At 41.1% G+C, this 26,662-nt stretch overlaps 1 protein-coding gene across 1 annotated transcript in view; it reads right to left on the reverse strand.

Annotated features, from left to right (window-relative positions):
• brsk2a (BR serine/threonine kinase 2a) overlaps window positions 1–26,662 on the reverse strand; it is a 567,398-nt gene that overhangs the window by 12,679 nt on the left and 528,057 nt on the right. The window contains 3 exon segments of the mRNA XM_045688027.1: window positions 722–845; window positions 15,309–15,357; window positions 15,950–16,157. Coding sequence (XP_045543983.1) covers window positions 722–845; window positions 15,309–15,357; window positions 15,950–16,157 — 381 coding nt within the window.

Consider the following 26,662-nt stretch of genomic DNA (forward strand, 5'->3'; position numbering starts at 1 on the left):
AGTTGTGTCAAGTTGGAAGGGTGTCCTTTGAGTGGTGAACCATTATTGATACACACGGGAAACTGTTGTGTGTGAAAAACCCAGCAGAGTTGCAGTTCTTGACACACTCAAACCAGTGTGCCTGGCACCTATCCCGTTCAAAGGCACTTAAATCTTTTGTCTTGTTCATTCACCCTCTGAATGGCACAATCCATGTCTCAATTGTCTCAAGGTTTAAAAACCCTTTAACCTGTCTCCTCCCCTTCATCTACACTGATTGAAGTGGATATAACAAGTGAAATCAATAAGGGATCATAGCTTTCACTTGGATTCACCTGGTCAGTCTATCTCATGGAAAGAGCATACCCATAATGATATAGGGAATACATTCTGTAGAAAGGAGGAGAAGTTAAGAGGAGAGGAGAAGAGAATGATAGGAGTGGGGGGGAGTGAGAGTGAGGAAAAGAAGAGATGTATGGAGGCCGGAGAGAAGGAAGGAGGCAGGAAAGCAAAGTAGGAGTGAGAAAATGTGATGAATGAATGACTGAATGAGAAGTGGCAGAGAGCAGAAAATAAGATCAGTAAAGGAGAAGGAAAGAGACATGGAGAGGTAGAGTAAGAGGGCACAAGGAGAAGAAGGTTTGAGGAAGGAGAGAGGGATGAGTAACTAGAGCGAGAGGAACTAAAGAGGGAGCAGAGCAAAAAAGACAGTGAGAGAAAGGGGTAGAGAGGGTTTACGTACCGAGAGAAAGGCATGGACGATGTCAGCCTTGATGGAGCTCAGAGGCTTGTCCTTGATCAAGATAAAGATCTGCTCCTCTTTATCCAGGTTGATGAAGTTACCAAACCAGGATTTTTTGGCAAGTCTGCAAGGAGGGGAGAAAATGGCAGATTGACACAGTTGATCAAAGTACATGTTTTATTGAAACAAATCACAATGGGCTGAAGATTCATAACCTCACATTTGGCATGTTTGACATACATTTATCCCTTTTCACTTGTACCTCTATATCGGTTGAAAATGTCCGATTTTGGCACTGATAAGCAACTAAGTTGGAACGCTGGGCTGTACAGTAACATGCTATACATGACGTCAGAGCTCAGGCCCTGCGCTTCACAGCACTGTATGGGTTTTGACTGACAGCCGTTCTGAACTTGAGCATCTCGTGCAACAAGAAGTTGTCCCCGTCCCTCCCACTAATTGGGCAACTTTTGTTTTGTTGTCTGATTGAGTGAAATGCTGTAAATTAAGAGGAATTGATGTATTTTGAAAAATTAGACGTTGAGGAGAATAATAATAAACACTTCTTTGATGTCACACAAGCCAGCCAAATACCCATGAGTTCAAATGTGCACTTCATATTTCCATATCATAAAACTCATGTCAATGTTTATGATCACTATGTTTAATGCACAGTTACAAGATGACATGATGTCATACCCTGGGATGTTCTGAACAGAATGAGCCTGTTTGTCTATTGTGAAGAGAATTTGCCGCAGAACATGCACCTAAATGCACTCATGACTCCATTCTATGCGCACCAATCTTTCTTGCGGTGTGAAAGATTAACACTGTGAGATGGTATTTTATAAATTATAGTGAGCAAAATATTAACACGACATGCAACAATTTCAAAGATTTTACTGAGTTACAGTTCATACAGAGGAAATCAGTCACTTTAACCATGTCTACATGTACATACTACCTCAATCAGCCTAACTAACCGGTGTCTGTATGTAGCCTCGCTACTGTATATAGCCTGTCTTTTAACTGTTGTTTTATTTCTTTACCTACCTATTGTTCACCTAACACCTTTTTTGCACTATTGGTTAGAGCCTGTAAGTAAGCATTTCACTGTAAGGTAGGAGTGAGAAAATGTGGTGAATGAATGAATGAATGAGAAGTGGCAGAGAAAATAAGATCAGTAAAGGAGAAGGAAAGAGACATGGAACACCTGTTGTATTTGACGCACGTGACAAATAAACTTTGATTTTGGAATTGAAATAAATTCATTATGCCCTAATCTATGGATTTCACATGACTGGGAATACAGATATGCATCTGTTGGTCACAGATACCTTAAAAAAAAAAAATGGGCCACACAATAGGCCTCAGGATCTCGTCAATGTATTTCTGGGCAATCAAATTGCCATCAATAAAATACAATTGTACTCATTGTAGCTTATGCGTGCCCATACCATAACCCCACTGACACCATGAGGCACTCTGTTCACAATGTTGACATCAGCAAGCTGCTCGCCCACACGACGCAATACAGGTGGTCTGCAGTTGTAAGGCCGGTAGGACGTGCTGCCAAATTCTCTAAAATTACGTTCGAGTTGGCTTACGGTAGAGAAATTAACATTCAATTCTCTGGCAACAGCTCTGTTGGACTCCTGTGGTCAGCATGCCAATTGCACGCTCCCTCAAAATTTGAGACACCTGTGGCATTGTGTTGTGTGACAAAACTTCACATTTTAGAATGGCCCTTTATAGTCCCCAGCACAAGGTGCACCTGTGTAATGATCATGCCGCTCAATCAGCTTATTGATATGCCACACCTGTCAGGTGGATGGATTATCTTGGCAAAGGAGAAATGCTCAAACAAGGATGTAAACTAATTTGTGCACAGCATTTTAGAGAAATAAGCTTTCTGAGGAAAATTCTGGGATCCTTTATTTCAGGTCATGAAACATGGGGCCAACACTACATGTTGCAATCATATTTTTGTTCAGTGTAGCTAGTCATGTTGGCAATAGAACAAGCTTTCAAATTATGCCCGCTTGATCCAGATTGCGATTTATAATGGCAGTTTTTGGATTGCGTAAACAACAACAGTAATGTGTGATGGTGGGGATGCAGGATTGTGTTCCAAATAAAACAACTACTAGTGTGCTTGCTCTAGTTCCTCAACAGCACAGCTAGGAGTGCTCAGGAAAAGCATCTTATAGTTGAATCATAAAAATGCATTGAAATTACTTAGGAACTGCGCACACTTTAGAAAGGTGTGTGTGGCCACTTGGAGACACCAGTTTCTAAATTAGCTAGCCACTGCAAGCTAGCTAGCTAAATTGCCATACATTTTTTATGCTTTTCGACCTGTCCCCAAATTAATATAATTGGTTTAGAGTTTGTTTTGATATTTCAGCCTGCGTTTGGTGTGGGGGGACAAAATCTATTTGCGCACGATTGCGCACGCGAACACACACGCATGTCCGGTTTGGACATGGTGTAAGTCAGCTTCATTCTGTCCTCCCACATTACAGTCTTGACACTGTGTTACTCTACTGTAAGTGAACAAACTCAGGCTCAGGGAGCACACTCTGAATCCCAAACACAGTCTGAGTAATTCGCTCCTTCTCTCTTCCTATCTTTGTCTCCCAACTCTCCCTTACTCCGTTTATCTCCCTCTTTTCCTCCCTCTATCTCTTTATGCCCCTCACCCTCCCTCCCTCGCTCTCCCTCCGTCCCTCCCACCTCTTTCTTCCTCCCCCTCTCTCTACATCCCAACTTCCTCCCTCCCTCTCTCACACTCTTTCCCAACTCTCCCTCCCTATCTACCCCCTCTCCCTGCTTCTCTCCCACCCTCATTCTTACTCTCTCCATCCCTCTCCTCTCCCCAAACTGTCCCTCCCTCCCTCTCTCCTGGCTCTCTCTCACCCCAAGGACCACTTGCACCAGTTGATCGTAAATGTGCTCTACACCAAACCTAAAAATGATACCTGTTGCACCACCTGTCCGTAAGCCCTTCTATGATCTAAGACTATTTGTAGATTCTACTCCTAGTAGGTTAAATTGTGGCTATCTTTATTAACATGATACCCATAGAAAAAAGTAGCAATGAATATTTTAAAAAGTATGTAAGTCATGTTCATATTTCACAACCTCTGCGGGCTTTTGGAGTTGCCTATGCACGAGTCAATAGCAAAATAATACACTTCATTTATGCTATATTACAGCGTGCTAAATGTGTATGATCAGTGATAGATGAGCACACAAATAGATGAGCTACCACCTAAACTTATTTGCCCAGCCAGAGATCAAATAACCAAATAGTCTACAGACTGAGATTCAGTGAAACAAAATCACATTGATTGATTATCAGACAAGTCAAGGGCTTTTTGTAGGAATATAGGCTGTATGCGAGTGAAGAGCAAAAATAATCCCCTTTTTTATGCTAGGCTACATAGCCTAAACATGCTAGCAAAATGTTGTGATCAGTGCTAATAGATGAGCAAACTAGACTAAAGATTATCATCATGAGCACTCACCACAATTTAGCTAACACTTTCCCAGCCTCATTGTAACCAAATATCCAAACGGTTATTCAGTGAAAACAAATATCTGCCATTGATTGATTTATCAAGAGTCCGTAAGCGTGTCTCAAAGCATTGCGCTGTCCCAATCAAAAAGGTGCTTAAATTATAGCTGACCACACACGGCTATTGCTTAAATTATTTAAAATCATTGGATTACATTAATAAGTAACAATTTGATACATGCCTTAAAATGGCATAAACCTACTGTAAAATGTAATTAATAGCCAGGCGTTTATTTGATTAAAACAACTGGCGCTAGGCAAAGTGACATGCCTCGCAAACTTTAGAACTGCCACGAGGATGGTAAAAGCCTAGTAACAGGCGCTGCCTAGCAACCTTCATTATGAAGTATCAAATCTCATGATCGATCGAGCATTGCTTACGCCACACTTAGCTACGAGAGAGTGAGAGAAGGAGCCCCACCAAGGAGCCCCAGGCCCCCTCAACGCCCCACCAGACCCAGCACATCCCACATGCCCCACACCACCAGAGCATCGCCACTTCCATCGGATTAGCCAGACTAGACTGGGCCCAGCCTATTACCCTACACCAGACCACCACCTCTACCAGACCAGAGAGGAAGCCTCCCCGGCCCAGACTTGGCCCCGCTCCATTCCAAAAGGTCCAACAGCAGGACCAGCGCAGCTAAGCAGAGGTCATCAGAGGACAGGAGAACACTGTAGAATTGAGTGAGATTAAACAGCTCTTCCAATACATCTGCACTAAACACACAAACACACCTATTGTACTAAAAGTTGACTTGTTCGATAAATAGGAATATAGACACTATCATTCAAAAGTTTGGGGCCACTTAGAAATGTCCTGTTTTTAAAAAAGAAAAGCAAAAGAAAAATGTCCATTAAAACAACAACAAATTGATCAGAAATTCAGTGTAGACATTGTTAATGTTGTAAATGACTATTGTAGCTGGAAACGGCAGATTTCTATGGAATATCTACATAGGCGTAGAGGCCCATTATCAGCAACCATCACTCCTGTGTTCCAATGGCACGTTGTGTTAGCTAATCCAAGTTTATCATTTTAAAAGGCCAATTGATCATTAGAAAACCCTTTTGCAATTATGTTAGCACAGCTGAAAACGGTTGAGCTGATTTTAAAGAAGCAATACAACTGGCATTCTTTAGACTAGTTGAGTATCTGGAGCATCAGCATTTGTGGGTTCGATTACAGGCTCAAAATGGCCAGAAACAAAGGAACTTTCTTCTGAAACTCGTCAGTCTATTCTTGTTCTGAGAAATGAAGGCTATTCCATTTGAGAAATTGCCAAGAAACAGAAGATCTCGTACAACGCTGTGTACTACTCCCTTCATAGAAGAGCGCAAACTGGCTCTAACCAGAATAGAAAGAGGAGTGGGAGGCCCCGGTGCACAACTGAGCAAGAGGACAAGTACATTAGTGTCTAGTTTGAGAAACAGACGCCTCACAAGTCCTCAACTGGCATCTTAATTAAATAGTACCCACAAAACACCGGTCTCAACGTCAACAGCGAAGAGGCGACTCCGGGATGCTTCCCTTCAACATTAACAATGTCTACACTATATTTCTGATCAATTTTCTATCAAAAACTAGGACATTTGTAAGTGACCCCAAACTTTTGAACGCTAGTGTATATATAAACGAATTGGCGAGGGCACTAGAACAGTCTGCAGCACACGGCCTAACCCTACTAGAATCTGAGGTCAAATGTCTACTGTTTGCTGATGAGCTGGTGCTTCTCTCACCAACAAAGGAGGGCCTACAGCAGCACCTAGATCTTCTGAACAGATTCTATCAGATCTGGGCCCAGACAGTAAATCTCAGTAAGACAAAAAGAATGGTGTTCCAAAAAAAGTCAATTTGCCAGGACCACAAATACAAATTCCATCTAGACTCCATTGCCCTAGAGCACACAAAAAACGATACATACCTCGGCCTAAACATCAGCGCCACAGGTAACTTCCACAAAGCTGTGAATGAGCTGAGAGACAAGGCAAGAAGGGCCATCTATGCTATCAAAAGGAACATAACATGTGTCATATCAATTAGGATCTGGCTAAAATACTTGAATCAGTTATAGAACCCATTGCCCTTTATGGTTGTGAGGTTTGGTGTCCACTCACCAAGCAAGAATTTACAAAATGGGACAAACACCAAATTGAGACTCTGCATTCAGAATTGTGCAAAATATCCTCTGTATACAACGTAAAACACCAAATAACGCATGCAGAGCAGTTAGGTTGATACCCGCTAACGATCAAAATCCAGAAAAGAGCCGTTAAATTCTACAACCACCTAAAAGGAAGCGATTCCCAAACCTTCCATAACAAAGCCATCACCTACAGAGAGATGAACCTGGAGAAGAGTCCCCTAAGCAAGTTGGTCCTGGGGCTCTGTTCACAAACAAACAGACCCCACAGAGCCCCAGGACAGCAACACAATTAGACCCAACCAAATCATGAGAAAACCAAAAGAGAATTACTTGACACATTGGAAAGAATTAACAAAAAAAACAGAGAAAACTAGAATGCTATTTGGCCCTAAAAAGAGAGTACACAGTGGCAGAATACCTGACCACTGTGACTGACCTAAACTTAAGGAAGGTTTTGACTATGTACAGACTCAGTGAGCATAGCCTTGCTATTGAGAAAGGCCGTCGTAGGCAGACCTGGCTCTCAAGACAAGATTGGCTATGTGCACACTGCCCACAAAATGATTTGGAAACTGAGCTACACTTCCTAACCTCCTGCCAGATGTATTACCATATTAGAGACACATATTTCCCTCAGATTACACAGATCCACAAAGAATTCGAAAACAAACCCAATTTTGATAAATTCCCATATCTACTGGGTGAAATACCACAATGTGCCATTACAGCAGCAATATTTGTGACCTGTTGCCACAAGAAAAGGGCAACCAGTGAAAAACAATCACCATTGTAAATACAACCCATATTTATGTTTATTTATTTTCCCTTTTGTACATCATTTTTTGGCTGTCAAAAGTATTAAAATCAACCCATGTTAGCCTTTAAGTGCTTTATTATGCAAATGTATAAAGTGTATGTGGGCGACAGAGAGATATTAGGGCTTTCAGGAGGAATGGAAAATTGCATGTCAATTCATAAACCATGTGCCATGGAATTGGTACATCAAATCTCTTCCCAACTATTTTGCGATCTATATGGCACAGCTGTCATTTTTTTTGTCCTTAAATGAAACTGGTATATATTTTTATTTATCACAATTTTCTTTAACCAAATTTGGTCTTTAATGCAGGGCTGACAGACAAGTTCCTGACTTGTTCCCCCTGTTTTTAGAGGGGGAGAAACCAAAAGCCCATTGGGCTTATTTTTCTAAAATTGTCAGTCCACAAGTCACGTGTTTTTCCCTCATTGTATTTACCCAAGTTCTCTCTTAACTCCAGGATGCCGAGCAGCTTTTTTGTTGTTGCCTGATGCAAGGACTCTAGTGCCAGAGAAGAGAAACTCTTAGACTGAAAATTGCCACAATTTAGACTACCGATAGATCAGAGTTCTAACTCCCCCTTGTGATAGTGTGGTGCAATGACAGAAAGCCACCATCTACCACTAACAGTCGCGGCATAAGCTCGTAACTTTTAAAGGAAGAACCACTGTATATAGACATAATATGACATTTGAAACGTCTTTATTATTTTGGAACTTCTGTGAGTGTAATGTTTACTGTTCATTTTTGTTGTTATTTTCACTTTTGTTTATTATCTACTTCACTTGCTTTGGTAATGCATATGTTTCCCATGCCAATAAAGCCCTTAAATTGAACTGAAATTGAATTGAGAGAACATGGCCTACAGCAGAGCCTGGGACCTGCTAGAACAGTACAGTAGGACCTGGGCCCTGGTAGTAAACCCCCAAAAGACACAAATAATGATTTCCAGAGAAGATCCAGATCTCAGGGAATTAGAGCAAAGTTCTCAATCAGTACAAAATATACAGAGTACTGCATACACTACAATTACTTATGTTTAAAAATAAGCTCAACTGGACACCTAAATGAGGCAGTGAATGAACTGAGAGAGAAAGCACACAGGGCATTCTACGCCATTAAAAAACAAATTCTAATTGAAATACCTATTAAAATGTGCCTAAAACGAATTGAATGTGTCATTGAACCAATTGCACTTTATGGCAGCGAGGTGTGGGGTCCACTTGCAAAACAAGATTTTAACCAAGGGAACAAACACCCCTTTCAAACCCTGCATGCAGGGTTCTGTAACATTATCCTACATGTCCAGAGGTAAACTACATATAATGCATTAAGGATTAGGCCATAATCCACTAATAATAAAAACTCAAAAAAGAGCAATTAAGTTTTGAAAACATCTAAAATACAGTGACCCATTCTCAAATCATTACCAAGCCATGCAATGCCAAGACCTGAGCAAAGAAAAGAGTCCCCTCATCCAGCTGGTCCTGGGGTTGAGTTCACAAACCTGTTTTACTAACACACTGAAGTCTCAGGACCAGAACATCCAATCAATCAGAATAAACAAAATTACAACACAGGAAACACAAGCACAAAGCAAAATACAGCACTATCTGGCCCTAAATTGACAGTACATCATGGCAAACTATTTGACCATGGTTACTGATCAAAACCTTAGAAAAACCTTGACAAAGTACACGCTCAGTGAGCACAGCCACTCCATTGAGAAGGGCAATCTCCCTGTAGAGGTAAGGCTGTGCAACCATTTAAACACAGCAGAACCGGAGACAGAACCGCATTTCCTGTCAAAATGTAAAAAATATAAAACAATTAGACAGTGTCATTTCCCCAAATTTGAAACCATTATTGAAGGTTTCAAAGACCTCTCTGATGAGGATAGGCTACCCGTCCTGTTGGGGGAAAACGCAGAGAGCTGTGTGTTGGCAGCGCACTACATTGCTGCCTGCCATAAGTCGAGGGACAGTGTCTGACAGACCAACCAACCTGCACAGCCCCGACACCTCACACAGGAGCAATAGATCAACAGACACCCCGTCCAGACCAACGAGACACTCTCCCAGACCTGCGGGACCACCCCACCGGACCTACACTAGAGGATCCACGCCGGGAGGACCTACATCCAGACCACAGAACCACCAGCCACATCCACACCCCCTTCCCAACCAATCAATACCCCCACAAACTAACCATTCCCACACCCCATATTGGCCCCCTCAAATAAGACCTATTCCCCTTCGGCCCACCCCATGCCCCCACTCCCGCAAGGAGGGAGTCACTCATATGCCCAGGCCGTGAGCAGGCAAACAGGCCCAACCCCGACTCTCACACTAGCTCAAGCCAATGGCATGTACCAGATGCTCCGCAGGGTATGTATATAGTCAATTGTAGGCTTCGAGGGGACTGCTACGGTAGGTACACCTATAGCTAATCACTTGGCAGTAGTACTGTAGACATCTTTATCACTGACCTCAACCCAGAGACTATCAGAGCGTTCACAGTTAGCCCACTGACACCCCTATAAGATCACAGAAAAATCACAGTCTACTTGAACAGAGCAATACTCAATCATGAGGCATCAAAGCCAAAGGAACTGAATAATATTAAGAAATGATAAAACAACACGGCAACAACAAATTCAATCCCTTTTAGACAACTACCTGGACGTAACGTTTCACTTTAAAAGTGAAGGTGTAAACTTGGCCGTAGAAACCCTAAACAGTATATTTGACCTCAGCTTTCCTATCAAATCAAAAAATGTCTAGCAGAAAAATGAAGATAATTAACAACAATGATAAATGATTTGATGAGGATTGCAAAAACCTAAGAAAGAAATTGAGAAACCTATCCAACCAAAAACATAGAGACCCAGAAAACCTGAGTCTACGCCTTCACTAATGTAAACCACTAAAACAATACAGATATACACTTTGGAAAAAGAAGGAACAGCCCGTCAGAAATCAGCTCAATGTAATTGAAGAATCCATAGAATCTAACTGATTCTAGGAAAATTGGAACACACTAAACAAACAACACGAAGAGTTATCCATCCAAATTGGAGATGTATGGATAAACCACTTCTCAAATATTTTTGTCTCTATAACAAAGAACAAACAGCAAAAACATATACATGATCAAATACAAATCTTAGAATCAACTATTAAAGATTACCAAATAATGCATGCAGAGCAGAATTAGGCTGATACCTGCTAATTATCCAAATCCATAAAATAGCAATTAAATTCTACAAACACCTGAAAGGGAGTGATTCTCAAACCTTCCATAACAAAGACATCACCTACAGAGAGATAAACCTGGAGAAGAGTCCCCTAAGCAAGCTGGTCCTGGGACAGAGCTGGCTGGTCCAAAACAGAGCAAACTAGAATGCTATCTGGTCCTAACGATTCACAACAATACACACAAATCTGAAAGTAAAAGAATGGAATTAAGAAATACATAAATATTAGGACGAGCAATGTCAGAGCGGCATTGACCAAAATACAGTAGAATACAGTATATACTGTACATATGAAATTAGTAAAACAGTATGTAAACATTATTAAAGTGACTAGTGTTCCATTTTTAAAGTGTTGAGTAACCGGTGGTAGCCGGCAAGTGATGACTATTTAACAGACTGATGGTCTTGAGATAGAAGCTGTTTTTCAGTCTCTCAGTTAAAGCTTTAATGCAGCTGTACTGGCCTCACCTTCTGCATGATAGTCGGGTGAACAGGCCGTGGCTCAGGGTAGGTGTCCTGGAGGCAGTTTTGCCAACTCATTTTCAGGGGAAGTTGCTAGAGGCAGGTCGATTTGTTGCTAAAAGTTGGTAAATGACGTTGTGATATCGTTGCGTAATAACGTAAAACATTACGTAGAATACACAACGTTACTCAAATTGACTGGCCATCTCGGCGAAAAATATGACTTGACATTTGTTAGTTTAGATTTGTTTGTCACATATTTTTGTGTTGTAAAAGTAATATAAACACAACACATTTTATATGATCAATTATTTGTATTTTTAAACACAACACATAATTATTGAACAATTACATATTACTGAACAATTACATTTTATTTATTTTTATCTAGTAGATCTACACATTCTGAACAATTATAGTTTTAAGCAGTGTATTGGTAGTTATTTATCATGTCTGGCTGCAAAAGTGCATTGTGAGTGGCGTCTGCTGCTAACGTTACTCACAATGCACTTTTGCAGCCAGGAACGTGTGTTGTGACTCAGTGTGTGACAGAGAAAATCAGTTTTTTTGTGTCATTTAGAGGGAAAATGCGTGCATTTTAGCGTTTGAGTCACTTTTCAAAAGTTGCTAAAAGTTCCAAATACATTTTTAAAATTAGCTACATTTGTTGCTAGGAGCTGTTTGAAAAAAAAGTTGCCAGGGTAGTCTGAAAAGTTGCTAAACCTGGAGGGCAGGCAGTCTTACCCCGGTGATGCATTGGGTGGACCGCACCACCCTCTAGAGAGCCCAGCTGTTGCGGGCTGTGCAGTTTCATTACATTACATTACATTACATTTAAGTCATTTCGCAGACGCTCTTATCCAGAGCGACTTACAAATTGGTGCATTCACCTTATGATATCCAGTGGAACAACCACTTTACAATAGTGCATCTAAATCTTTTAAGGGGGGGGGGGTTAGAAGGATTACTTTATCCTATCCTAGGTATTCCTTAAAGACGTGGGGTTTCAGGTGTCTCCGGAAGGTGGTGATTGACTCCGCTGTCCTGGCGTCGTGAGGGAGCTTGTTCCACCATTGGGGTGCCAGAGCAGCGAACAGTTTTGACTGGGCTGAGCGGGAACTGTGCTTCCTCAGAGGTAGGGAGGCCAGCAGGCCAGAGGTGGATGAAGTTTCCATACCAGGCGGTGATACAGCCTGACAGGGTGCTCTCTATTGTGCATCTGTAAAAGTTTGTGAGGGTCTTAGGGGCCAAGACGGATTTCTTCAGCCTCCTGAGGTTGAAGAGGCGTTGTTGCGCCTTCTTCACCACACCGTCTGTGTGGGTGGACCATTTCAGATTATCAGTGATGTGTACACAGAGGAACTTGAAACTGTTCACCTTCTCCACTGCGGCCCCGTCAATGTGGATAGGGGCATGCTCCCTCTGCTGTCTCCTGAAGTCCATGATCAGCTCCTTTGTTTTGTTGATGTTATGGGAGAGGTTATTTTCCTGCCACCACTCTGCCAGGGTCCTCATCTCCTCCTTGTAGGCTATCTCGTCATTGTTGGTAATCAGGCCTACTACTGTTGTGTCATCTGCAAACTTGATGATTGCTAAACCTGGGGGGCATTGAGTTGGAGGTGAACAGGGAATACAGGAGCGGGCTGATCACGTGGGGCTTGTGTTGAGGATCAGCGTAGTGGAGGTGCAGACGAGGATGGGGTTTAGTTTGTCTGGGAGCAAGAGGTCGGTGTCCGCCACGTGGCTGGTTTTCCCTGTGTTATCTGTTATCGTCTGTAGACACTGTCACAAACGTCTCGTGTCTGAGCCGTTGAATTGAGACTCCATTTTGTCTCTGTACTGACGTTGTACCTGTTTGATTGCCTTACGGAGGTAATCACTACACTGTTGGTATTCAACCATATTCCCAGTCACCTTGACGTGATTAAATGCGATGGCCCGCGCCTTCCGTTTTGTCACAGTGGGAACAACATCCCCTTCCTGATGAACTCAGTCACTGTGTCCGTTTATACGTCAATGTTATTCTCAGAGGAAACCCGGAACATATCCCAATCTGCGTGATCAAAACAATCTTGAAGTATGGATTCCGATTGGTCAGACCAGTGTTGAATAGACCTTAGCACGGGTACTTCCTGTTTGAGTTTCTGCCTATAGGAAGGGAGGAGCAGAATAGAGTCGTGATCTGATTTGCCAAAAGGAGGGCGGTGGAGGGCCTTGTAGCCAGCCCAGAGGGGAGAGTAACACATTTTGAGAATTTTTGAAGCGCGAGTACTGTTGATAGAACTTCAGAAGTGTTTTCCTCAAATTTGCCTTGTTAAAATCCCCTGCTAGAATAAATGTGCCCTCAGGATATGTGGTTTCCAGTTTGCACAAAGTTCAGTGTAGTTCCTTGAGGGCCGTCGTGGTGTCAGGTTGAGGGGGAATATACACAGCTGTAACTATAACCTCTTGGGAGGTAATACAGGCGGCATTTGATGTGAGGTATTCTAGGTTGGATGAACAAAAGGACTTGAGTTCCTGTACATTATCACAATCACATCATGAGTAGTTAATCATGAACCATACACCACCGCCTTTCTTCTTCCCAGAAAGTTCTTTATTCCTGTCTGCATGATGTACTGAGAACCCAGCTGGCTGTATTGACAGGGACAGTATATCTGGAGAGATCCATGATTCCGTGAAACTGAGTATGCTACAGTCCCTGATGTCTCTATGGAAAGAGATCCTCACCCTGAGCTTGTCTATTTTATTGTCCAGGCACTGAACATTAGTGAGTAATATACTTGGAAGCGGTGGATGGTGTGCAGGCCTTATGAGTCGGACTAGAAGTTCACTCCGAATACCTCTTCTCCGCTGGTGGCATCTCGGAGCAGCATCTGGGTTCAATTGCCCTGGGGGGGTATAAACAAAGGATCCAATTCGGGAAAGTCGTACTTCTGGTAGTAATGCTGGTGAGTTACCAACGGTCTTATATCCAAACGTTATCATATAATACCCTTTCTCTTGCATTTCAAGATGATGGGGGAATTTAAAAAAATCTTTTACCAGATCTAATGTGTTATATTCTCATACATTAATTTCATATTTCCACAACCTTCAAAGTGTTTCCTTTCAAATGGTATCAAGAATATGCTTGCTTCAGATCCTGAGCTACAGGCAGTTAGATTTGGGTATGTCATTTTAGGCGAAAAAGGGTCCGATCCTTAAGGGGAACGCTTTGACAATGTACAGATTCAGTGAGCATAGCCTTGCTATTGAGAGAGGCCGCTGTAGGAAGACCTGGCTCTCAAGACAAGATTGGCTATGTGCACACTGCCCACAAAATGAAGTGGAAACTGAGATGCATTATCTAACCTCCTGCCAAATGAGTGAGAGAGAGTGAGAGAGAGTGAGAGTGCGAGAGAGAGAGAGCGAGAGAACTGTGGTGTGGGGATGAGTCTGAATACTTACTCTGGGGATGAGTCTGGTGAGATGCTGCCTTTGTATTTCCTAGGGTAGGATATACAACAGCATCTTTATATTTTGTTTACTCATACATTGCTCCTAAGGGCTCTGCTATCACTCCTAAGGTATTTTCTATTGTTCCTAAAGTCTTTTAAGGGGTATTCTATTGGTCCTAAGTTCTGTCTTCTATTGCTCTTAAGCCGGGTTCCCCAACTAGTTTTATTGAATTTAAATAAATATAAATATATATATATATATACATACATACATACACATACATACATACATACATACATACATACATACATATATATATATATATATATATATACATATATATACACACATATATATATATATATACACACACACACATAACTTTTTATTTTATTTTCATTGTTGGACAGAAACGACACCAGGATATCAGCTCCAAGTGATTTAATTTTGGAAATCTGTTCCCAAGTATTCCAACGCATAATAGAGAAACACGTGATTGTATATAAATGTAAGCAAGGTTTGAAATGATTGCGTTTTAATTATACATTATATCTGTTTGGGCTTATTGCGGTCAATTTTCAGTCTACAAATTATTTATAATTATGTGCCGGCCACCCGACCATCCGCTCAAGAAAGAATTGGCCCACGGCTGAATCTAGTTGATGATCCCAGTCGTAAGGGCTCTACTATTACTCCTAAGGGCTCTATTGATACTACTTTGTTGGTGTGTGTGTACTGTGTTATGTGGAATTGGAGAAGACAGGTAAAGGTACTTACTCTGGGGTGATGCTGTGTTTGTGTGCGTGTGTGTGTTACGTTAGTCAGTGTGTCGTATGTAAGGAGTGTGTTGTGTTGAGATGGAGAGGAGAGGTAAAGGTACTTACTCTGGGGAAGACTCTGGTGTGAGGCTGGACATCTCCTCTTGTGTGGGAACTGGGTAGAGAGAAGCAAGGTCACAGGTTAGAGAAAGCGCAAAGGTTAGAGAGGGGATCAAAAGCTTGTTGCATTTTGTTTAACCTTTATTTAACTAGGCAAGTCAGTTAAGAACAAATGTTTATTTACAATGACGGCCTACCCCAGCCAAACCCTAACCCAGACGACGCTGGGCCAATTGTGCACCATCCTATGGGACTCCCAATCATAGCCGGTTGTGATACAGCCTCGAATCGAACAAGGGTCTGTAGTGACGCCTCTAGCACGGAGATGCAGTGCCTTAGACCGCTGCACCACTCGGGAGCCCAAATGCATGCAGCCTGCTCTCATAAAGTAACAATCAGAGCTGGCTTTCCCAAAGCCTTCATAGCTAAAGTAGTACTTTATTTCTCTTGCAGATCTATACTCAGAACAACAAAGTTCTTAATGTAACGAATGTTGTTCATTCACTCACAAAAGATTGACTGTCAAACATTGATTTTATAATTGTTTTCTCGCAGCTGTGCAGCTGAATTGTGAACAAAAAGGAATGACTATTTTAACTTTGAAGGCTTTAGGAAACCCATTTCTGTGCTTTTTCCTCCCTCAGTACCTTGTAGTTTCCTGCGGTGAAAGCGTGGCGAGCCCAGGAAGCTGTTCTTGATGGAGTTGAGGCGTGTCCTCCAGGGCATGCCGCCGATAGATGGGCTGGGGGGCGGCGTGGGGTTGGGCGTGCCCGCCGGGCTCTCCTTGGGTGTGTGCACAGGGGTGCCCTTGGGGGTGGGGAGGGGGCTGCCCCGGGGGGATGGGTGAGGGGTAACCTGTATGAGGGGGATAGATTTGGGACCGTAGTCAGTGCCCGAGTGAGAGGGAGAGGGGGTGGGCGAGGGCGCCACTGGGTGGAAGGGGTGCCATCGAATGGGCGAGAGGGGCACCGCGTCGTGGGCATGGGTGACAGAGAGCTGGGGGTTGTGGGGGAGGGCGTGGTGAGAGCAGGGCACCACTGCCCCATGGGGCTGCTCGGGGGTGCTCTGAGAGATGTGACAGAGGTGGCGGAGGAGGAGGGGGATGGGGGCTGGCAGGGGGTAGAGGTCTCCGACTTGGTGGGCGCCATCACTGGACCGAGGGAGGGGGTCTCCGGAAGGGGGTTGGAGTGGGTGGACGCAAGGGGCTTGGGCAGCAGTTTGGGCTTGGCCGGGAGGGTTTGGTTTCTGGGGTCGGGTGGTTGCAGCTGCCCGCTGTCCGGGGCCAGGGAGTTGGGGGTGGGGGCGCGGTGAGCAACTGTCCAGTTGGTGTGGGGGGCAAGGGGCTCGGGGGAGGGGCAGGGGCTGGAGTTGGGCGACTGGGAAAAGTCTGGAGACGGGGGGGGTACACAGAACTTTCTGAGAGGCTACATTTTGGGTAGAAAGAAGGGAGCATACACATAATATGAACAGTACCAAAAGCAGGGGGTGCACAAAGACACACAGACGAACACACACACAAATGCCCACACATGCAGATTCAACGCAGAGCATACAGCCACAAAGCGAGCAGCGAGAGAGACACCCAGGCACAGATAGGCAGGCGAGGTGTGATACAGTAATGATGGATGGATGGAGGGAGGGTATATAAAGAAAAAGACAAAAGAACAACAAACACGGAGTCGGTTAGCTCATTCAGCCAATCGGCCAAGTAGAACGGCAACAAGACCATGGGACAAACAGTGTAAACAAAAAAACAAAACAACAACATCGCAAGCATTCAAAACAGACAGATGTTAAAAAAAGTGAAAAAGTATGACACGAAAAGGTTTACTTTATATTGGCATGTGATATAAGGTGATGTGCTGTCAGTGACCAAAGCAAGCAAACACACACAAAGGTTCTGTGTGAAAGACAAGGCAGGCTAGCTGTGTGAGCAAGGCTTTTGCTGAGACATGAAAACCATGGACACTTGGCCTGCTATACCTTTTTATTCTTTAAAGGGGCAATCTGCAGTTGCCACATCCATTTTTGGACTTATAAATGAATGATATGTAACCATTGATTCTTGAAGAATATAACTTATTAGTGCCTCATGAGCTTAGCTCAACTGTTGTACCCCATCAGAACCCAAAATATAAGAGCCTAATTCAATCAGATCCATTTGAGCCTATATCCTCATAGCTGATGTTTTGACGGTGTCCGAGTTGGAACTTACTTAGATCTGTCAAATCCACAAGCAGCTCATGGCATTATACCTAAAGCTGACATTGACATTGGCAGCACGGAGTCGCATTGAGATAAATCCAACGCAGCCTTGTTTTCAAGCAAACACTGGAATGTAAGATGTAATCTACACCTCGATTAGGCTGATAGAAATCCTCAATATTTAGTTGAATGATAGTCAATTTGAGCGTCATTATTTCTATATAGCCTACATTTTCTCGTTCTGAACTTCTAACATGAGTGGGATGAGTGTGGCTTCGTGACAATGATCAAGAGCAGCTGCTCACCGATTTGACAGCTCCAATGCAGTTACACCTCCGACACCACCAAACCATCACCAATGCAGGTGTCGGTTATCACCAGTTAATGCTTGATTTGATTGAATCTAGGCCTGAGCTTGTTTAACTCCAATGTTTTAAACAAAGTAAATGTAAACAAATACTATAAAGCTTTAAAATATGGTTCAAACTATCATTTTTATATAATGGATGGTCAGTCCTTGCATCCATAGCTCTGACTATGAATTTAAGAGTGGTTACATTTCTCCAGCCCAGTCCCTCTGTCACGACTTCTTCCGAAGTCGATGCCTCTCCTTGTTCGGGCGGTGTTCGGCGGTCGACGTCACCGGCCTTCTAGCCATCGCCGATCCATTTTTCATTTTCCATTTGTTCTGTCTCGTTTTTTCCCGCACACCGGGTTCTCATTGTACCTCATTATGTGTTGTGTATTTAACCCTCTGTTTCCCCCATGTCTTTGTGTGGTACTGTTTATCTGTGTTGATGTATGTGCACGTTAGTCTGGTTGTGCTGGGTTATGTATACCCATTTTGTATTTCATGTTCATTGTGCCGTGTGCTTTGGTTCGACTGAATAAAAGGCTCCGTGTGCTACCTGCTCTCCTGCGCCTGACTCCCTTGCAGCCACTTACGCATACCTGACACCCTCAGCTTTTTACTGAAACGGGCGGGGAAAACGCTTTGCTATTGTTTCAACTGCTGGTTGCCGCTTTGAATTTTTTTAAACTTTTTTAAATACTTCATAGTTATGAGTGCACCACTTCTTCTGATTATGTAGTAACAAACACTCTCAAGTGAGACACAAACCACGTTTCCATCCACAGTTTTAATGTGAATAAAGTCATACAGTATAAAATAAAATCATGACAGCTATGATGGAACAGGAAGTTTAGGTAAAATGTTATAATTGCAGACAGATCATCTGTTTGTTTGACGTGGTGGGATCTATTTTTGTGTCAGTAAAATGCATTAGGCGAGAAATGGCAAATATTGATATAATAACCATCATGTTAAAGTAAACTTGGAGTCACGCAATGATATGGTTTGTGGTCCTCCTACTACAACTCGGGAAATCATGCAGTTTATTAGGGTACATATTAAATACAGTGCTTTCGGAAAGTGTTCAGACCCCTTGACTTTTTCCACATTTTGTTACGTTACAGTCTTAATTGTAAAATGTATTAAATCATTTTTTTCTATCAATCAATCTACACACAATACCCCATAATGACAAAGAAAACAGGTTTTTACAAATGTTTGCTAATTTATGAAAAAGAAAACTGAAATATAACATTTACATAAGTATTTACACCCTTTACTCAGTACATTGTTGAAGCACCTTTGGCAGCGATTACAGCATCGAGTGTGCTTGTGTATGACGCTACAAGCATGGCACACCTGTATTTCGGGAGTTTCTCCCATTTTCTCTGCAGATCCTCTCAAGCTCTGTCAGGTTGGATGGTGAGTGTTGCTGCACAGCAATTTTCAGGTCTCTCCAGAGATGTTCGATCTGGTTCAAGTCCGGGTTCTTGCTGGGCCACTCAAAGATATTCAGAGACTCATCCCGAAGCCACTCCTGCGTTCTCTTGGGTGTATGCTTAGGGTTGTTGTCCTGTTGGAAGGTGACCCTTCACCCCAGTCTGAGGTCCTGAGCGCTCTGGAGCAGGTTTTCATCAAGGATCTCTCTGTACTTGGCTCCATTCATCTTTCCTTTGATCCTGACTAGTCTCCCAGTGCCTGCTTCACCATATGGATGGTGCCAAGTTTCCTACAGACATGACGCTAGGCATTCAGGCCAAAGAGTTCAGTCTTGGTTTCATCAGACCGGAGAATATTGATTGTCCTTCTGGAAGGTTCACCCATCTCCACAGAGGAACTCTGGAGCTCTGTCAGAGCGACCATCGGGATCTTGGTCACCTCCCTGACCAAGGCCCTTCTCCCCTGATTATTCAGTTTGGCCGGGAGGCCAGCTCTAGAAGAGTCTTGGTGGTTCCAAACTTCTGTCTAAGAATGATAGATGCCACTGTGTTCTTGGGGCATTCAATGCTGCAGAAATATTTTGGTACCATTCCCAAGATCTGTGCGTCGACACAATCCTGTCTCTGAGCTATACGGATAATTCCTTGGAGCTCATGGCTTGGTTTTTGCTCTGACATGCACTGTCAACTCTGGGACCTTATATAGACAGGTGTGTGCCTTTCCAAATCATGTCCAATCAATTGAATTTACCCCAGGTGGACTCCAATCAAGTTGTAGAAACATCTTAAGGATGATCAATGGAAACAGGATGCACCTGAGCTCATTTTCGTGTCTCATAGCAAAAGGTCTGAATACGTAAATACATAAATAAGGTATTTCTGTTTTTTTATTTGTAATATGTTGGCAAAAAAATTGAAAATATGATTTTCAAATTTGTCATAGTTTAACTTTTTTTTTTACCCATTTTAGAAATAAGGCTATAACCTGTTATGGCTAGGGGGCAGTATTTTCACGGCTGGATAAAAAACATACCCGATTTAATCTGGTTACCACTCCTACCCAGTAACTAGAATATGCATATACTTATTACATATGGATAGAAAACACTCCAAAGTTTCTAAAACTGTTTGAATGGTGTCTGTGAGTATAACAGAACTCATTTGGCAGGCAAAAACATGACAAGGTTTCAGGCAGGAAGTGGCCTGTCTGACAAGGTGTCGTTCTTCTTGTCTCTGTTTATTGAAGAGTGAGGATCTTAGCTGTCCCGTGACACTTCCTATGGCTGCCATAGGGTCTCAGAAGGCGGTAAAAAGCTGAATCGTGGCTTTGCAGGCTCTGGCTGAAACAAAGTAGCGCGTTTGGGTAGTGGCTGGTTACAGTACTGTGAGACTCAGGCTCGTGCCCGCGTCGACCGAAAGTTTGTTTACTTTCCTCAGTTTAGCTAAAAGGAGATTCCTGGTCGGAATATTATCGCTTTTTTACGAGAAAAATGACATAAAAATGGATTTTAAACAGCGGTTGACATGCTTCGAAGTACGGTAATGGAATATTTAGATTTTTTTTGTCAAGAATAGCGCCATGCGCGACCCTGATTTACCATTTCAGATAGTGTCTGGGACGCACGAACAAAACGCCGCTATTCGGATATAACGATGGATTATTTTGGACCAAACCAACATTTGTTATTGAAGTAGCAGTCCTGGGAGTGCATTCTGACGAAGACAACAAAAGGTAATGAAACTTTTATAATAGTAAAGCTGATATTGGTGAGTGCTAAACTTGCCGGGTGTCTAAATAACTAGCCCGTGATGCCTGGGCTATGTACTTAGAATATTGCAAAATGTGCTTTCACCAAAAAGCTATTTTAAAATCGGACATATCGAGTGCATAGAGGAGGTCTGTATCTATAATTCTTAAAATAATTGTTATGCTTTTTGTGAACGTTTATCGTGAGTAATTTACTAAAATGTTAGCGAATTCCCGGAAGTTTTCGGGGGTATGCTAGTTCTGAACGTCACATGCTAATGTAAAAAGCTGGTTTTTGATATAAATATGAACTTGATTGAACAAAACATGCATGTATTGTATAACATAATGTCCTAGGGTTGTCATCTGATGAAGATCATCAAAGGTTAGTGTTGCATTTAGCTGTCTTCTAGGTTTTTGTGACATTATATGCTAGCTTGAAAAATGGGTGTCTGATTATTTCTGGCTTGGTACTCTGCTGACATAATCTAATGTTTTGCTTTCGTTGTAAAGCCTTTTTGAAATCGGACAGTGTGGTTAGATAAAGGAGAGTCTTATCTTTAAAATGCTGTGAAATAGTCATATGTTTGAAAAATGGAAGTTTTTGTATTTTAGAGGAGTTTGTATTTCGCGCCACGCCCATCATTGGATAATGGAGCAGGTGTTCCGCTAGCGGAACGTCTAGATGTAAGAGGATAAAGTAACAAAATGAAGGGGTCTGAATACATTGTAAATACAAATATTCTCACTCTTATCCATAAAATCTCATCAGGTAGACAAGCCTACCTGCACTGTATCTGCAAGTTTTTGCCTAGAGCACATGTGCCATGACCAGAGTAGGCACATTTGCTATTTAACAGAGTTTTTGTGTGACAAAGCTATCGGTAGAGTTGAAAGTGCGATGGAAACACATTGAACTTTAGATTTTTATTCAGTACCTAAAAACTGTGTGCACCACATCATCAGGCACTGATTTTAATCTGCAACAAGTCAGTTTGGTGGAAACATACCACTGGTGGGAAAATGTGCATATTTTCTTTTTGCACATTTTTAAATATTCGCATGAAAATGTCGCCAATTGGGTGGAAACCTAGCTACAGAGGTGAAAACTCATGGACAAATGGCTTCTAAATGTCTCTCTTAATCAAAAAATAGAGTACATTGCTTACTCTGGATGTACTTCAAAGTGCTTAACAAAATAGAATAATACAAGTTGAGAAAGATAAAAAAACTAAAACGTTTTCTAAATGAGATGAATCAAAATAGTAAAACAATTATTAAATAGAGAAAATAAAATAAATACAAGTAAATAAGATACAGAATGGGATAAAACAGATAGTATGACTAAAAGCACACTAAGTATAAGGTCAGCTAAAAAGGTGGTCTTTAAGTAATCACATTTTTTTGTGACAATATGTATTTAATATTCTGTTCATATACAGTATTTTCTATTAATTACTTCCAACACTGTACCTGTGGGCTGCCACAAGATTTAAAAAAAATGGTAACACTTTACTTGACACCAAGTGTCATAACACTTTATGACACAGTCATAACCATGTCAAAATGTGTCATAACAGCTGACATAACCTTTCATAATATGGTCATAATACTATCATGACACAAATATTTAGATATGTTGGGACATATATTGCATTATTTTATGGCTGGTTATGACACCTACATAAGAGTGTCAAATGCCACAAAACCTACCACGGTAGTTATTTTATGGCTGTTATGACACCTACATAAGAGTGTCAAAACCCACAAATCCTTCCACACACGGCAAAACATTCCATTACACCACAGCCGACTTGTCAACAGTATGTTTATGACATATAACACTTTCTGAAATTGACCATGTTAAATTATCATTGTAATTACACACACATTGATGTCAAACATGCACCTCCCCAATGCTGTCATAAAGTGTACTTTCTTAGTCCAAGTAAAATGGCACGGGATGGTCATAATGCTTCTTGACAGGGTCAAAGTGCATTTTCTTAGTCCAAGTGACACAAGATGGTCATAATGCTTCATGACAGTGTCATAAAGTGTATTTTCTGCAAGTTATTTAAATTATGATTGAAAAAAAACATGACTGTAAAAAATTCCAACAACAACAAAGGACTTAAGAAAAAAACTTTCAAACGAAAATAAACATTTGTTTAAAAAAATACATTTGAATGAATGTAGGTGTCATAATCAGCCATAAAATGATGCAATATATGTCACAACAGGTGACAGGTCAGCTGTTGTGAAATATTTACATTTACATTTAAGTCATTTAGCAGACGCTCTTATCCAGAGCGACTTACAAAATGGTGCATTCACCTTATGATATCCAGTGGAACAACCACTTTACAATAGTGCATCTAAATCTTTTAAGGGGGGGGGTTAGAAGGATTACTTTATCCTATCCTAGGTATTCCTTAAAGAGGTGGGGTTTCAGGTGTCTCCGGAAGGTGGTGATTGACTCCGCTGTCCTGGCGTCGTGATAATATAGATTATAATATTATATTATAATATATTAATACAATATTATATTATATAATATTATATATTATATTATATTATTAATATAATAATATTAATACAATATTATTATATAAATATTAGGACATGGTTATGACCATGTCATAACGTGTTATGATGCCGGTGTCAAGTAAAGTATTACCAAAAAAATGTTTACAAAAAGGTACATAACTACTAAGTATTTGATCATTTTGAACATATTATAAAGTTTCAGTAATAATAAATTCAATAAACAGTCTATATTTAAAAAAATAAGTCGGCCTCCCCCCAACCTCCCATCCCATCCCATTCCCCCAACCCCACCCAGCCAACATGTCTTGACAAACCGGTGCACCTGGCACCTACTAACATACCCCGTTCAAAGGCACTCAAATATTTTGCCTTGACCATTCACCTTCTGAATGGCACACATACACAATCCGTGTCTCAATTGTCGCAAGGCTTAAAATTCCTTCTTTAACCTGTCTCCTCCCCTTCATCTACAGTACACTGATTGAAGTGGATTTAACAAGTGACATCAATAAGGGATCATAGCTTTTTCCCTGGATTCACCTAGTCAGTCTATGTCATGGAAAGAGCAGGTGTCCTTAATGTTTTGTATACTCTGTATATACTATTTTTGTTGTTGTTTTGGCTCTGTACTCCAGCACTGTGGACTTGAAATGATACAATGACTATGAAGTTACAGTGCAGACTGTCAGCTTTAATTTAAGGGTATTTTCATAGATATTAGGTGAACAGTTTAGAAATCACAACACTTTTGTATACATTTTAGGGGACCAAAAGTATTCGGACAAATGCACTTATATGTGTATTAAAGTAGTCAAAAGTTTAGTATTTGGTACAATATTACTAGCACACAATGATTATGTCAAGCTTGCAAATTTACAAACTTGTTGAATGCATTTGCTGTTTGTTTTAGGGGTCTTTCAGATTACGTTGTGCCAAATGGTAAATAATGTATTGTGTCATTTTAGAGTCACTTTTATTGTAAATAAGAACATAATATGTCGCTAAACACTTCTACATTAATGTGGATGCTACCATGATTACGGATAATCCTGAATGAATCGTGAACAATGATGAGTGAGAAAGCTAGACACACAAATATCATACCCCCAAGACATTTGTTAATTTTATCAGGGGTCGCCTACCTTGCCACATACATTTTGAAATTGCACTATGAATAAAATAATCCCAATCACCAGAAGGGGGAACCATGGGAAGCATTGACCTACAGAAATTCAGCCGTGGCATTATATACATGTTGACAATAGATATTCTGACGGTAAAAGGATGTTATTCCATCTACTGAAGTCAGATTTAATTGATTTGAGCATTCTGTTAATTTTTCTGGCAACGGTTTTATCTAAGGAAGGAAATATATCTACTAATATATCTAAAAAGACAAAACAAAAAAGAATTCTGATAAAACTGCAGTTCCTCACAATATAATGACAGCTCTTAATAAATATTGTTGGAAAATATAGACCAGCTCTATTAGACATTAAAATAAATTGTGGTAACACTTGACACCCAGTGTCATAACAATGCTCCTGCATTCATCCCAGACATCAGCAATAGATCATTAGGGTAGGTGCATGTCTGACATCAATGTGTGTACACTTACAATTATAATTTAATATGCTCAATTTTTAAAATGAATATAACATAAACATACTGTTGACACGTAGGCAATGGTGCAATGGAATGTTTTGCCTTGTGTAGTAGGTTTTGTGGGTTTATGTAGACGTCATAACTAGCCATAAAATAACACAATATATGTCACAACAGATCTAAATACATATGCCATGACAGTGTTATGGCCATATTGTAACAGGTTATGACATATTATGGCACGGTTATGACTATGTCATAAAGTGTTATGACGCTGGGTGTCAAGTAAAGTGTTACCCAAATCAAGCAGTGATAGAAACACCAGGTAAGTGGAGATGGAGTCTTGAGAGGCAGAAGGGCTGATTTGGTTACATAAATGGTATAACTTGAGATGAAGCTGGATTTATCTATGATCTTCAATAGGTTTGGGAGCGATTGAGAAACATTGTCTAGATATAGTAAAATATTGTCTGTGTATAATGAAATTAAGTGATCGGTAGATTTGAGGGAAATTTGTGTTATTTCTTTCAATTGAGAAATTGCCTGGGCCAGGGGTTCCATGGATAATAAAAATAGCGAAGGAGAAATTTGATTGCCTTGTCTGCAGCTTTTAGACATTCTGAACTGAGTTGAACTGAACTTATATGACCATTCAAAGCATTTTCTGAATCGAGAGAATACAGGCCAAAAAGCTGTTGCTTCTGATGAAGCGTTTCAGAAATGTAATAGTCAACGGAGGTTATCCGAACATAAAAGTTTTTAACAAACCCGCTTTGGTCCGTGTGGACCAATTTGGGTAAGGAAGTCTTGAGACGACAACATTTTGGAAAACAGTTTAATATCTGTGTTTATCAAAGATAGGGGCGATAGTGAGAAGGTGCTATCCAATGCCCTTTTGAGTTCATTGAGAGATATTTGGGCTCCCAGTGACATGGATTTCTCTGTTGAGAGAAGAGGAGTTATTTTAGAAAGGACTTAGTCTGGCTTGGTGTGGATTTACAATCAGAGGTGTACAGTTGTTTATTGAAGTAGCTGGTTGGCCAGTAAACGACTAGAATGATTACCATGGAAGTAATGTTTGAGTCTAATGCGATGGATGGCAAACTCTGCTCTCTGTCTTAACAATAAATTACGTTTTGTCTTGACATTGGAAAGAGGAAATAGCTATCTGGTCTAAAAAGGGTTTGTTAAGCATGCTGATATCTTCTTTAATTGTGATTTATTCAACCCAGATACAAAAGCAGTTGCATTATTTTTAATAAAACCTTTGGTATCATCTCATAGAATCTGTGGGTCGACTGAATTATTATCATTATGAATTAATTTAGTTAAATTTCTAAATGCTCACAGAAAGTAGGATTTGGTAATAATGAATTGTTGAAACGCCATCTTGTTTTTTTTTTATTAAAGAAAATGTGTGACCCATTTCAGGAAACTAGGCGTATGTCGTGGGTCACTACTTCAC

This window comes from Salmo salar, chromosome ssa10 (assembly GCF_905237065.1).
Source record: "Salmo salar chromosome ssa10, Ssal_v3.1, whole genome shotgun sequence".
Lineage (NCBI taxonomy): Eukaryota > Metazoa > Chordata > Actinopteri > Salmoniformes > Salmonidae > Salmo > Salmo salar.